Source organism: Ambystoma mexicanum, chromosome 9 (genome assembly GCF_040938575.1).
Source record: "Ambystoma mexicanum isolate Mex_15411 chromosome 9, UKY_AmexF1_1, whole genome shotgun sequence".
NCBI classification, from domain to species: domain Eukaryota; kingdom Metazoa; phylum Chordata; class Amphibia; order Caudata; family Ambystomatidae; genus Ambystoma; species Ambystoma mexicanum.
In genome coordinates, this window is record NC_090931.1 from 1,325,337,604 (window position 1) to 1,325,353,258 (window position 15,655).

General features: G+C 46.4%; 1 protein-coding gene across 35 annotated transcripts in view; it reads left to right on the plus strand.

The window, feature by feature from the left end:
• The window catches only part of CLASP1 (cytoplasmic linker associated protein 1), a 2,584,612-nt gene that overhangs the window by 1,888,413 nt on the left and 680,544 nt on the right, over window positions 1-15,655 (plus strand). For all 35 annotated transcript variants that reach the window (XM_069616701.1, XM_069616702.1, XM_069616704.1 and 32 more), the window contains one exon: window positions 12,510-12,613. In XM_069616701.1, coding sequence (XP_069472802.1) covers window positions 12,510-12,613 — 104 coding nt within the window. The remainder of the gene's footprint in view (window positions 1-12,509; window positions 12,614-15,655) is intronic.

Consider the following 15,655-nt stretch of genomic DNA (forward strand, 5'->3'; position numbering starts at 1 on the left):
ACATCGCGGCCAGACTGGTAAGAAAATCCTCCACCCAACACACTAGAGCCGCTAACCAATTCCTGCTCGAAACCCCCAGATTCAGACTATCCAAAGCAGGTGGGGCAAGCTTCCCGGTTAGAGCTGCGCGTGCCTGGAATGCACTGCCCACCGCACTGAGAGCCAACCTTCCCTACACCAGATTTAGACACAAATTGAAAAGTTGGCTCTGGACCAACAACGACTTACAATAGCATCATACCAGGACCCAACCAAACTTCCACCATACTAGGAACTTGTACTACACTTAACCTTCACCGTATGCACCTTGTACTTTGCTCTGTAATTTCTTCAACTGTACTCCCTGTATGTATTCCATGTATGTAACCTAAGCTTAAGTATTCTTATGACTGCTGCGCCCGGCTACCCCTGGGTTTTGTGCGCATTATTAAATAAACAATACAATACAATACAATACAAAGAAAGATGGCATTAGTAAGCGTTTACTCGCGTTTCCTCCCGAATGAAGAAAGCCACACAATTCTTACCTGGTTAGTCATCTCCTGTCAGTATCATTGCTGGAACATAACGGCACTCGGCGAGGAACATCGCAACCTGCAAGGAGAGAAAAGACACAGGTTAGCAATATAAAAGGCGAAACAGCGCTGCGCACCGCGCATTACTCACCGACAGCATTGCGCACACCGGTGAGTACCGGTCCATGCTCATCTTCAAACTGCATGACCACACCAAAATACCTTTCCATACCTAAAATGAAAGAAGCAAGACATTATTATTCGAACTAAGAGGAACATAAGAACTGCATATAAAGACTTTAAAGCAGCAAACCTACAGAGTCGTAGCAGGCCTGGATTCCCACAGGGGGCTTGCACCAGTGAAGTAACTTGGTCGCTGCTCGCCCCCCACATCTACGCGCCCCTGCCATGAGGAGCAGGATGTAGAATCCACCTTTTACAATATTAAGACCCATCTTTAACCAGAGGCCTTACCAAGGGACCGGGAGAGGGTTCGAGAGTGCAAATCATCCAACCAGGGCTGGGTGGGGGTCCCTGTGGATACCAGGTGAGCGTAACAAAATATTGCCTTCCGTTTTTCCACACTATTCATTATTGATTAGATCTCTGTAATATCGAGTGATAGTCTGGCGGTTTTGGAATTCCTTTTTGTTAGCTGGTCACTGTCTGGATCTTTAATTTGGGCTGTAAGGGCATGAATGTTCAACCATTTTAGCTTTGCAAGTCTCGTTTGTTCGTTTTTTTAATATTATTCGTTGCGAGTTTGATGCAGGTGGGCATAAGGGAATCGTTATTAGTGGTTCTTGGACAGAGCGTTCTGTTGGTTGCTGCTTGGTAAGTGGAGGTAGTAGTTCCACATTGTAGATAGCTAAGTTCTCTTTGTCTGCAGGTGTGCGGTCAGTCTGTGTAACCTTTACTGGTGGCAGAGGTTGTTGCTCATGCAGTTTTGTTTGTATATCCGGGACTGGTTTCCAGTGTGGTACTTGAGGCACAGACTGGGCCAACTGGATTTGTCCTTTTCCAGGATCATTATATTGGGGTAAGGGGGTATCGGCCATCTGGGAATTTAATTCTTCGTTTGAAATCTCTCTAATGCCATCTTTGTTGCTCGCTGTGTTTCCCGAGACCGCACCGGACCCACATTCCTGAACCTCCATAGTAGACGTTGGTCTCGAAAGGGTGTCAGCGTCTGTCTCAGGGGCGTCTATTCATCTTTGTTCTGGGAAGTCAGAAACAGGCTCTATGTGGTGTTGCAGCTGGTCGTTGGTCTCATTCATCATGAGGTCTTGCAATGCAGGGACCGAGTCATAATGCTTCTGATAATTAGTTCCCTCTGTCTTCATTGCATTAAGGGATGGTCCTTTATTTTTCTTGATAAGGGTCTGTTCTAGGGTCAGCTGTTTCAGTTAGTTTACATTGGGGGCGGAGGATACCGACCCCAATTTACAGCGCAATCTAGTCTTTGGCCCAACTATGGTTTTAGGTGTCCTGACTGTCATGATGTCGATTAATTTCTGAGCATACTCTGCTGGCGTCTTTCCGCTAAGCAGGTAAATGTTGTTCTGTTGTTACTTTTTACAGGCACTAGAGTACAGCCTCTAGGTACCACGATGGTTTAGTAGGTGGTCGCTGAGAACAAAGCGAAGGTTCCCTGCAGTCTCTCAGCGTCAGGTTTCTTTCGCACTGAACCGGGCTGTTTGTTTGGGTAGTGTGTGAGATCAAAGGGCACTTGCCCCACAGTGTCTCACACGCCGCTCGCATGTCGCCCTAGCGTTCAGTTGGTAAATGAAAGGAGCCATTTGGCTGCTAGATGAGGTCAAGAGTAGCAGGGCTGTTTAGTTGGATAGCGTGCAAGATCAAAGGGCACGTTCCCCCACAGTCTCTCACACGTCGATTGTATATCACCCTAGAGTCAAGTTGTTAGGTGGAAGCAGCCGTTGGGCTGATAAGCGAGATCACGAGTACCGGCTCTGCAGATTATCACGCGTTGGATATGGTTCTCGCTGTACAGGGTGCGATGTTGGCAGTTCTGTGGTTCAGCTGATTTAATTACACCCTATGGATCGAGCGGCGGAGGGGGCCAGTTCCTGTGAAGCTGCTGAAAATGAAGTCTGTGGCTGAGTAAGTAGTTTGTGTTTATATGTATAAATTGAATAAACTCATCGCTAATGTATCCACCAATTGTCTGAATGAATGTAGTTCCAGCCAGAAGATGAATTGAGCATGCGATAGTCAGTAAATGGAGGGCAGGGGTTGTAGATAGGAAAGCAACCGCTCACCTTCAATTTCACGCCGGTGATGATTCGCGAGAGTTGCAGGAATCCGTGGATGGTCGCAGGAGGCCGCAGGGAGCCGCAATAGTCCCGCAGAGCCCGAAGAGGTAAAGAGACTGCGTCCGACTCCGCGGCCCGCTCCACGGCAAAGGTAGCTTTTGACCTGCTGCAGGCTGGGTTGGTTGGAAAGTGGTGGTAGTAGTAGAAAGAGGACTGGAAAAACAGTTGCTGGTGAGGAAAATTAAGGCAGTCACAGGCAAGCAAATTGAAGCAGATGCAGACCCAAAGAGACTGCGTCTGACTCAGACTAACCTTGATTCTAATCTTCCCTCTGTCCTCATCCTACTCAATTTCTCCTCCGCCTTTGACAATGTCAACCATGCCATCCTGCTCAACCGGCTCTGTGATAACCTGGGTATCACTGATCAGGCTCTGGGTTGGATGATTTCTTGCCTCTCTGATCAACCCTTCCAGGTCTAACTTGGGTCCTTCCTCTAGTCTGTCTCTCTCTCCACCTGCGGTGTTCCCCAGAGGTCTTTCTCCCTGGTTGTTCAACCAATACCCGACACCTCTCGCCCACTGCATTGCAGCTCTCTGCTCCAACTTCCAGCGCTATGCGGATGACACTCTGCTCGCTTTCAGGCTCCCCTCCGCCGCCTCTTCTCCTTATCTCATCCCTGATTGTCTGTCTGCAATCCAAGAGTAGTGCCTCGCCAATGATCTCTGCCTGAATGCCAGCAAGACTGAGATCCCCCTCAACGACACACCTGCACCCCTCTTTCACTGCACTATGGTCGGCCTCCCTTGGCCTTCCTCCTGCTCCCACCTGTGAGGCTAAGAACCTTGGGTTATCTTCGACTCCACACTCTCCTTCTCTCCTCACATCTCCAACGTCTCTAAGAAGTCAAACTACCAACTGCACCTCATCATAGATATTCTTCCTCCTTCCCCTAGAAACTCACTGTTTATAGAGCTCTGGTTCTCTCTAGGCTTGACTACTGTAACGGCTGCTTTTTAAATCTGCCAATCTCTACTCTGTCCTCTGCAACTCATCCAAAACAAGACTGCAAGACTTATCCTTGGCCTCAAGCCCAGGGATCGTATCTCTCCATCACTGAAATCTCTCCATTGGCTCCCAGTGGCTGCATGGATCAAGTTCAAGACCCTTTGCATTGTCCCTGAGGCCATCTGGAGCCTGGGACCAAAATAACTCCAGATTTTTCTGAAGTATCTTCCTAGTCGAGCTCTTCGCTCCCACACCTCCAACTCCTTGAGGGTCAGTCGCTCTTCCAAGCAACAAGCTGGGGGCAGATCTCGCTCTTCAGCTGGCGCCTCCCTCTGGAACAGCCACCCTGCCTCTCTGAAACTTGAGCAGAGCCATCTCTGGTTCCGGAATCAGCTCAAGACTTTACTCTTTGCTTCTGTCTTCTCTCTTCCTCTTCCCTGCTGATCTCCTGTCTAATACTGCACTGGTTACCTGGCTATCCTCTGAACCATAGGCCCAGGTCCCTGCCCTCCCAGTTGCACACCTGCACTGCCTCCTGGCAACCCTGCACTTGGGACTGTATCTGCAACCCTACAGTCCCCCTACTGCACTATTTATCACTTCCTGTTCTGCACTTAACCTTGCACTGCCACCTGCAGGCCGCACTTCTTGTTTTTTGATGTTTCGATCCTTTGTCCTGCACTTGCTCCTCCTACCCCCCGGCACTTTTCCTCTTTCCTCTCCCCTGCACTTGCGCAATCTTGATGTCACTGGACCTAGTAAGATTGTTGTCTTGTCCCCCCTTGCTCCCCTCAGCTGCCTCATCACGCCTTGAAACACTTGTGTATAGGTGCGCTATAAATAAAATATCATATCATTTATCACAAGCACTACTTAAAAGGCAGTGTGCTAATCAATGGAGTAGATATTCCTGCCCTTAGGGATAGTGGAGCCAGCAAAACTGTGGTGGATTCCACTTTGGTAAATCCAGAGGAGTTTGCCAGAGCTCCTCTGATGCCCACCAAGTTAGCTGATTGTGCCCCTCTCAAGTTCCCAGTAATGCCTGTAAATCTTACTTGTCAATGGTACAATGGTCAGGATTCCAGTGAGCATACAGAGACAAGTCCTAGGTAAGGTCCTGCTGGGGAATGATCTCAGACTTGGGTCTTGTGGGTGACACAGCAGAGAGACCATGCACAAGGTCACAAACCAGGGCTACCTTAGCTAAAACCAAGGCAAAGCCCAAGCCAAAGGGGAAACCCAAGACTGAAGGAGTGAAGAAATACAAGATAGGGAAAGATAACATTCCCCCTAACTCACCTAACACTGATAGGGTTGAGTTTAGTAAGGTCAAATATGAGTGTCCATCTTTGGAAGGTCTTGGGAGACAGGCCTGCTCCCTGCTTGAGGGTGATCCTCCTGGGAAGCATAGGATCTATTGGGAAGGTGGGCTCCTGTACAGTGAGTCCACAGAAGGAGACAATAGGTTGTTGGTGGTCCCTCTTCATGTAAGACCCTTCCTCTTTCAGCAGGCGCATGAAGTCCCCCTTGCTGGACACCTTGGCATCAAGAGAACCAAGCAAAGGTTAGCCATGCACTTCTACTGGCCAAGATGGGGGTCAGGCAAAAAGTCACTGCAGGAGTTTTGCCACCTGCCAGTTATCTAGGAAAAGTGCCACAACAATCATGCTCCATTGGTACCACTCCCAGTGGTGGGGATAACATTTGAAAGGTTAGGGATTGACATTGTTGGTCCCCTTGACCCTCAGACATTCTCAGGCAATAGGTTTATCCTGGTGCTGGCCGACCATGCCACCAGGTTTCCTGAGGCCATCCCATTAAAGACAGTAACTGCCAAGTCAGTTACTAAAGCTTTGCTTGACATTTTTACTAGGGTTGTCATCCCGAAAAAGAAGTTGTCTGATAGAGGCAGCAACTTCATGTCCAAGTGCATCCAAGCCATGTGGAAAGAGTGTGGGGGAAGTTTTCCTCAGCATATCACCCCAAAGCAATGGCTTAGTTGAGAGGTTCAGTAGAACCATCAAAAACAGGAGAACATGAGATCTCCTTCTTCCATGCTTGTTTGCCTACAGAGAGGTACCTCAAGAGGGGGTTGGCTTCAGCCTCTTCATGCTTCTTTTTGATCACCCTGTTAGTGGAAACCTGGCTATAGTCAAGGACGGTTGGGAAATGTCTACTCCCCCTATGACTACCAACATAGTGGACTATGTGCTAGGATTGAGGAAGAGGATGGTCCTCCTGATGGCTCAGACCGATAAGTTGAAGGCTGGGAAAGTTCTGGTGAAACACTGGTATGACCAGAGGGCTTCCCTAGTCAACTTTACATCAGGCCAGCAAGTCCTGATGATCATGAACCCTATAAGGCCTAGAGCTTTACAGGATAAATGGTCAGGCTCTTACTCATTAATGGAGCAACTGGGTGAGGTAAACTATTTAGTGGACCTTGGACTGGCTGTACAAGCTCCAAAAGGGTTCCATGTACATAGGCTGAAGGCTTTCATCCCTAGGGTTGGAATTGCTGCACTGCTCTTGCCATCAGATGTAGAGGAGGCGGAGCAGTCTGAACCTCTTCCTGACCTGTTCCAAAGCAGTCCTGTAGACGGCTTCATTGAGGGTGTCAAACTGCCCCCTCACCTGACTTCTGTACAGCAAGATAAGGTGAGAAGTTTGCTGAGGCAGTTCTCCCCCTTGTTTTCCCTAGCTCCTGGATTGACACCTTGGTGCAAACATGATATTGACACAGGAGATAGTGTACCTACCAAAAGTAGGGAATACAGATGTTAGATAATGTGAGATCTTCCATCTAGACAGAGGTCAACAAGATGTTACATCTTGGGGTGATTGGACCCTCCAGTAGTCCTTGGTCCAGTCCTGTGGTTCTGGTTCCAAAAGCAGGTTCCTCTGAGCAGAGGGTCTCTGTGGATTACAGGGCTCTGAATGATGTCACCAAGACAGAGGCACACCCCTTGCCTAGAACTGGTGAGCTGGTGGATACCGTGGGTGCCTCGAAGTACCTCAGCACATTTGACATCACTGCAGGGTATTGGCAAATAGCCCTAGCAGAACATGCCAAGGAGAAGGCTGCATTCCTGACTACAGAAGGCCTTTACCAGTTCAGCGTAGTGCCATTTGGTTTGAAGAATGCACCTGCCACTTTTCAGAGGCTTGTGAATCATTCTGTCTTGCATATCTGGATGCCACCCGGGAGGATCACGTGAAATGCCTTAGGATTGTGTTGCAGTCTCTTCAGAAGACCACTTGACCATAAAGGCAAGCAAGTGCCAGATCGGTCAAGGTTCAGTTGTCGACCTTGGGCATGAACTAGGTGGAGGGAGGATTCAGCCTCTACCCAGTAAAGTACAAGCAGTACAAGGCTGGCCTATCCCTACTACTCAAACCCAGGTGAGAGCCTTTTTAGGTCTCATTGGGTATTACAGAAACTTAATGGCAGACTATGGTACCAAAGCTGCGCCTCTGACCTGCTCGCACAACTCCAAAGAAACCCAAGAAGGTCTCTTGGTCTGAGGAGTATGGGAAGGCCTTCAATGGCTTAAGACTCCTTGTGCCAGGCCCCTGTTCACAGGCTCCCCGACTGCAAAATACCTTTTATTGTGCAGACAGATGCCTCCGACACTGGGATAGGTGCTGTACTATCTCAGGCAGATGAGAAAGGCAAGGAACACCCGATTGGATTCATAAGTTGCCAGCTTAAGGACAGGGAGCTCAGGTGGTCCATAGTAGAGAAATAATGTTAATCTGTTGTATGGGCCCTAAGGAAGCTGAGGCCCTACCTCTATGGGACCCACTTCACTGTGCAACCTGACCATAAGCCCTTAAACTGGCTCATGACATGAAGGGAGAGAACCCTGTTGCTCAGGTGGTCCATAAGGCTGCAAGGGTTTGACTTCACAATTGAACATAGGCCAGGTGTCCAACATAGCAATGCAGTTGGGTTGTACAGAATGTTTAACTGACCTGAACAAGAAGCTCATCCGTGAGTGGATTAGTTCCCCCTGTCCTTGGTATGGGAGGGCCAAGTGTTAGGCAAGATTTCCATGTATGGGTAATTTTCCCTCCAGTTGGTTCGGGACTTAGTTTGTACTCATATGGGAAAGGCCCAGAGCCAACAGAAGGCTAATTATGATACAAAAGTAAATTTAAGATCTTTTTCTGTTGGACAGAAAGTACTAGTCCTCTTACCCACCTCAGAAAGCAAACTTGTTTCGAAGTGACATGGACCTTAAGAGGTTATAGTGAATGGGAATGTGCACGTATAAAATAGCTCAACCAGACCGAAAAGTCCACTTATACCACATCAACCTCTTAAGAGTGGAAGGAGAACCCATCAGCCACCCATGCCAAAGTACTAGCCTGTCTGGCTCCCGGAAGATATAGATAACTTTGACTTAATTCCTTCCGAGTTATCTATGCATCAACGAGAAGATCTAAAAGATGTAGTGGTCTCATTCCCAGATGTAATCTCAGAACAATCAGGAAGAGTAAAAGGTACATACAATTATATTCGAACGCCTAAAGGCAAAGTGGTTCATCTAAAACCCTATCATCTACCGGAGACACGTAAACGGATAGTTATCAAGGAAGCCAACAAATTATTTAAGGCCAATATCATTGAGCCTTCTTCAAGTATATGATCCTCTCTTATCGTGTTGGTTACTAAACCTGACAGTTCCTGGAGATTCTGCATAGACTTCCATCAAGTGAATGCCATATCCGCCTTCGATGCCTATCCCATGCCATGCATCGATGACTTCATTGATAAACTCGCAACAGCGACCTATCTATCCACCCTAGATTTAACCAAGGGGTACTGGCAAGCCCATGTATATGGGCCAGACAAGGAGAACCCTGTATTTTCAAGGCCTTTAGGATTATTACAGTTTAAAGTCCTCCCGATCGGCCTACATGGTCCCCAGTTATGTTCCAAGGCCTCATGGATAACTCATTTTTGTGGAGCTTACATTGACGATATAATTTATAGTAAAAACTGGGAGGACCATCTCTTCCATCTTTATATCATCATGAAAGTCCTCAGGAATGCTGGCCTAACTGCTAATCCAGCTAAATGCAGATTGGCCCAATCAGCCATGCAATACCTTGGCTTTTTTGTAGGGAATGGGAATGTACAGCCTCAACATGAAATGGTAAAAGCCATCTTGGATACTCCAACTACCAAGACTAAACGAGATCTTAGAGCTTTCATTGATCTAATAGGATATTACTGTAGGTTTATCCCTAACTTTTCGGATAACACGACCCGGCTGACAGATAAACTTAAAAATGCCAAACCCCAGAAACTTCAGTGGAATGATGAGAAATGCTATAACATATTAAAGCAGCCGTTATGCCAAAACCCAATACTAAAGGTAGTTGACTTATCAAAAGAGTTTGTGTTACAGACCGATGCATCTCTTACAGGGTTCGGAGCAGTTCTGTCCCAAATTCACGACAGACTAGGACACCCCATACTATACACTAGCCGCAAGATATTCCCATGTGAAAAAAATTACTCTGTGGTAGAACTAGACGCCCTATCCATCAAGTGGGCTTTATCCATTTTAGGTACTGCCTATTGGGATGAAAATTCACACTGGTTACTGACCACTCACCCTTAGTTTGGATTAGCCAACACAAACAGTCCAACCCTTGGGTCATGCGCTAGTTTCTAGACTTGCAAGCCTATTGTTTCACAGTGGAACACCGGAATGGAAGACCAGGGAAACATGAATTTTCTTTCCGGGTTCCCCTGTGAAGCAAATGTGGCTACATCGCATTCAGGAAGGGCATGTGAGAAACCTGAAGGTGTCTCCCTAGCTAGTCCCTGGGGATCTGTCACCCAGGTGGCCAGGACACGGCCATCGCTATTGAATCCAGTTCCTGGGGGTGGACCAGTGAGGGAGGACCACCTTGATGATGGGGGTCCTCAGGGAAGACGCAGCATTCCCCTTCTTTCAATACCTTTTCCCATCCTACCACATAGGACATTCAAAACCATTGACCCAACCAATCTTTTCCGACACAAACACTTTTGCACAACCCACCAGAGAGAGTACTAAGACCAGAGCTGTTTACCTGACATGTCTCAATACAAGGATCAGTCAAAGTCAGTCAATTGATCACACATCTGACGGCCCTTTCCCTTCCTCAAAGCGATAAAAGGTGGAGCAAGAGAGCACAGTATGAGCAAGGCAGACTGCACAATGTGACAGCTATCCAGACCCGGCAGTTCAAAAGGAGGAGAAAGGCGGTAAATATCGAGAGGCTGACAAGGAAGGACATGACCTTGCCCTTTTCGTCAAAACCCCGAGAACCCTCCGCTGAAAGAGTTGTAATGCCGAGGACAATTTCACAGGTGTGCTGCAGCAGATGTCAACGGTACACAGAGCGTATCGACGTGGATAACCCGGAGCAAGGGAGACCCCTGCATTCGTGGTACTGGCCTTGATTCCAGTAAAGAGGAATGCCAAGCAGTTCATCACAGCCGGTGAGTCGAGGGGAGCGCCGATAAGAACCGGGCTGTGGTGAATGAAAGTGAGAACTGTAACATTGTAAAGGGGAGACCAGCTGCAAAACGGGACCAGTACCACGTGGGTTCTGTTCCGAGAAACCATGGTCAAGCCCTGTCTGAATAAAACTACAGATACCAGTAGGCCGTAGCAGAGATAGGTCAAAGTGGTCATACAGGAAGTCAAGCAAACTCCCTGTACAGTCGAAAGCCTTTGACCTGCGAAGTATAAAGAAAGCAAGGGAGGTGAATCCTGACACATGAGAAAGCAAGGGAAGTGAATCCCGTAAAACATTGAAAGTGAATGTGAATGTAAAGGTGAAGTTGGCAAGTGTGAACTTGAAAGAGGGATGCTGATGAGAAGGGGGAAAAGTCTAAAGTCCCAAGAAACAGTGTGTTGACAAGCGTGAACCCAGTTGAGGGATGTCCACTGGAACTGTTTGAAAAGACATTAAGAATTGTGAAGGAAAGAAAAGCCATAGTGAATCCAGTGGAGGGAGGCTGAAAGTAAAGAGGGGTCGGTGCCCGGAAGAGGGCGACCCAGGGGTGAAAATTCCTCACCCTAAGTGAAACAAGGAAACAAACTTTAATTTCCTTGAAGGAACTTTGTGTTTTTATTATTTAAATCCGTCAGGCCCTCGAAGGCAAGAGAAGTTCAAGAGAAACGAGACTTGGCCATCACCGGTCCTGATAGCTGCAAGTTAACTGTTGTCTCATGCCGGAGAAGCTCGAGAGTGTGCTGTTCTCCAAGATCCCACCTTATCCCGTGATTAAAATGTGGGGAAGGGAGTCCCAGGCTACTGCATATTCACATACTATTTGAGAACCCTTCTTTCTTTTCTTGAAGGTTATCCCACACCCTTTTTGTATTAGTTGTAAGATTTGGCAATAGGCTTCTTAGTATAGGCCCTTTTTATTTTGACACACCACCACTAGGACTGCCTTATTTTTATTTGATGGTCGGCGCTTGCTCCCATCTTAGATTTAGGTTTAGATTAACTGTTTTTCCAACCCGCATACAGTTAAATAAACACCCTTGAACTGTGATCACTTGTCTGTCTTAACTGTTGCCACCATGAGTTTCTTACAGATGCCTTGTTCATCACTTTTGGTGGGTCAAAACCAGGCTGTCAAGTCTCCAAGGCTTGCACATAGCTAGGTGGATGGTGATGGCCATCAAGGAGCCATATGAGGGGCAGCACAGGGCTTTACAAGCAAACATGCACGCTCATGCCATCAGAGTCCAGGCCACGGCTGTGGCTTTCCAAAGACTTAAGACATGTCCCTTGGCAGACTATCAGCAAGGCGGCTACTTGGGCTTCCCATCGACCTTTTGCAAACACTACTGCTTGGATGCAGCATTTGGCCAGGCAGTTTTGAAGAAGTTGTTGTCTTAGAGGGGCAACTTTCCTCACCAGGCCTGCATTCAGTTGTAATTGCCCATACAGTATGGAGGAAAGGGGACCGTACGTAGGAGTAATTATAAGTTTCTCACCGTAGAGACTAACGTGCTCCTAGTCCATAGTCCCCTTTCCTCCATATGTCCCACCATTCTCCCCTGTAACATCTCAGTGCCATTAGGCAATCACATTGTCGATGCGTCAAAGGGGAGTGAGGAGTGGCGCTGGTGGGCAGAGTTAGGAGAGTGCATGCTGCGTCCCTGCTTGCATCTAAATTTAAAGGGGAAGTCCATTTTTTCTGGTGAAAAAGGTTGTTTCCTGTCTCTAGCGAGGGACGTCCATACAGTATTGAGGAAAGGGGACTATAGACTAGGAGTATGTTAGTCACTACCGAAAGTAACTTATAATGCAGGTACACTGATGTCCCGAACTCTAGAATTCGAGAATATGGTTTCAAATGAGACTCCAGGCCAGGGGTCTGCAACCACCACCTTGCCTGATGTTTTGGTCTAAGAGTCCAGTGATTCTTCATCATTGAATTTGATAGCTAGGGCTCATGGGAGTTGTAGTCCAAAACATCTTAAGAGCCAAAGGTTGCAGACACCTGTTGTAGACACTGGATGCCCCGGTGCCTTGGTGGAACGCAAGCAAATCAATCATTGTTGGAAGCCAGTGTTATGCATACTGATACAAGTCCTTTATAGAGATACTTAGAAGAAGTTGCTTGATATATACATTTTCTTGGATTCATTGTGTGGTGTAGATATTACATTAACATTGCTTTTATTGTAGGGATCACCAAGCAATACCATTGGTCGAACGCCACGACACGCCAACAGCAGAACTAGCCCTCTGACGTCACCAACCAACTGTTCCCATGGTGGGCTGTCTCCAAGGTAATACTTCTCTCACCCAATGTCTTCATACTGAATGCATGTAAAGCCATGGAATAGAGCTTGTGCCACTCACTCTGCACCCTCAAAACATCATTGGCAGTTTAGGTTTTTTCAGATGTAGTTTCCTACACATGTGTTGCTGATATCTAGCCATTATGTGAAGTGCTAGTGTGGGAAATGTTGGTAAACCTTTTGCAATATTGCCATCTATTAACTTCTCTCACAGACCGGGTTGATTGTTATTTAATGTACAGCATGTACGCCCATCCCTGTAGGATTGTAAATCTTGTCAGTTACATCTTGATTTAGTTAATTTTTCAGTGCCTCGTGTTATATTCGTACATTTATCATAAGTCTGAAAACATGTGGCAGTGTGCAGTAGATCCTGCTATGAATCATTGCAATGAATTGAGAAACGTTGAAAACTGCTAAAAATAAGAATGCGTCCTGGCTAATGAATGTCTAACTTTGACTTATATATACGAGTCATAATGCATCTCCCTCATTGTTAAACCAGAGAAATATATTATACGTCTTGCGATGAAAATGCAAGTTAACTGTAGTTTCATGTACTGGAGCAGCTAACTAAAGTACAAATATAATGTATATTCAAATGGACACATAATTCCCACTGAAACTGCTTCAACCTCTAAAAGTGCAATAAAAAGTTCAATACATATCTGGACCTAGCGAGTAAATGAGTGGGGCATAGTTGGCCTTTTCTAGCAACTTATGTTTCGAACTTGACGTTGTATAGTGCGTCAGCGTGGAGAGGATACAATAAATGAACTCTTGGAAACATTGCTTCTTAAACCAAAATGACTCAATTACCATTAGGCAATGTTAAGAAGGTAAGAAAAGGCTCAGTGAAAGACGTTGGCCTCTGTTGAAAAGATATTCATAATAGTGAGCTGAGTAAAACAATCTTGTTCCACAGGTCCAGATGGATTAGCAGATATAATTTAAATAAGTCCGAATTTTGGTACTGATTGTGTGTAAATTTAAGCAGGTATTCCATACCTTTTAGTATTTTATCTTCTTGGACGGAATCATTATTAATTCCAGCCCATAAGAAGTATTGCACTGTGGACCCCAAAGACTATTGTTTGCTTGCTTTGACGGATGTCTCCAGTAAGGTTTTGCCTCCTTATTGTTGAAAGATCTGCTAAAGGGCCTGTAAGAAAAACAATTGCTTCCTCCTTTACGAACAGGATTTACAAAGCACTGCCTGTGGTATATAATGGCTTTGTTCTGCACCTAATAGGTGTGCTCTGAGGCCTGGCAAGCTCTGCACCTCCAAGTGGCCTTCCTCGACTACTTTTGACTGAGTAGATCATTGAAGAATCTTGAGGATTAGGGAACTGATCCAGCCCTTTTGAATTTGCTGATTGTTCCATCAAAACACTGCAGCGTACGAAGATTGCACAGCATGCGGGTGCTTTACTAAACCGGTAATGATGAGATGAGGTCTTAAGTAAGGCTTTGTTTTGGCATCCTTACTGTTTAATGTATTTATGGCAGATCGCTTTGAGTGCTTGAAGCCTATTAACATCTGTATGCCGAAAGTAGGTCAAATAATTATTGGTTGGCAGGCTAATGCCGATGTCATATTAACAGACTATGCACAAATGCAGTTTATAAGAGCTCTAAAAATGGTGGAAGAACAGGACAAAAAAAATATATTAGAGATGACTCATTCTAAAATCTAACATTTTTTTTCACCACAAAAAATATGGCAGTCTCCTGGAGAATGGTAAAACAATAAATATACATCTGGGACTATTAATTGAGAAGTCAGTAAAAGGATAACTGAAAGGATAACTGAAAGGATGGCTAACACAGTTAAACCTATTCTGGTTGCACTGAGAGGTTTTGATAATCTATATGGGGATGAGGTGCGTGTCCAATAAGCAATCTCCACTGTTCTAATGGATTCCTTCCTCCCACAAATTCCTATTCTAAGATATACTCCAGCACAGATGTCATTTGAAAACCTTTTCATCACCCGGGGCGAGTTGCTGCTCCATGTCAGTTCTGCTCTACCCCACTGGGTGCCCCACAACGGACATGACATCAGGGCCAGTATAAATCGCAGCGCCACACCTCATTACCTCGGTTTCTTTTTTTCCCCACTTCGGGAACGCCATTTCAAAACATACCTTCTGTGACATGCCCCACTCTGGTAAGGCCTGTGCAGATTGTGAGTTCAGCTTTTGTTACACATGCCCCGTGGCAACCAGAATGCAGACTTGGAGACCACCAACCTTGCTGCACACATTACACTGATTATATCAACCACCGCACCTAGCATTAGAAAGCAGCTAACGCTGCACAAACTGCTCTGGCTGCACACATACCAAGTGCATCCAAGCACTTTATGCTACCCTACTCTCTCCACTAACCCAGAATACGGCCCCCAAGGGCTTTCAACCCACAGCACTTTGAGATCATACTAATGGTATATAAGGCGCTATACAAATGCACTATAACATAACTATTTTGAAGTCACTGGGTGCAGAATTGGTCTGGAAGGAAGATTTGTCTCTGGCCCAGAGAGAAAACAAGAATTAGTACTGGAAGAGGTCCAGACCCAAGAGTGGTTCTTCGAACACCATTTTTTCCTTCTTTGACGAAGCAGAGCCACATATTCAGGGCCTCCTCAGAGGATTTGGCCCAGCAAGTACAGTTTCCCACCCGATACGTAACCTTTCAGGAATAGGAGACCTTTAGGCTACAGATGCAATACAGTACCGGCAGCTTTGGTGCTGATGTCTTCTTTTGGGCACCCCCCTGCTCAGAGACTGCATGCCTACAGGTTCCACCCGGCTCCAAAGGATTTGAAGCAGTGCAGAGATGGCTTTCCCCTCAGCCATCGAACCCTATGCACCAGTTCCTCTCCCCTGGCACTAGAGCTTCTCAGGATTACTTCCCACTCCCTTTGGTCAGGTTCATGTCAAGGAGGGCTGAAGTCTTTGATGAGGAGGGTGACCCACTGACTTTTGGATTGGGACCACTTGGCACCAGGGAGACCCTAGATTTTCC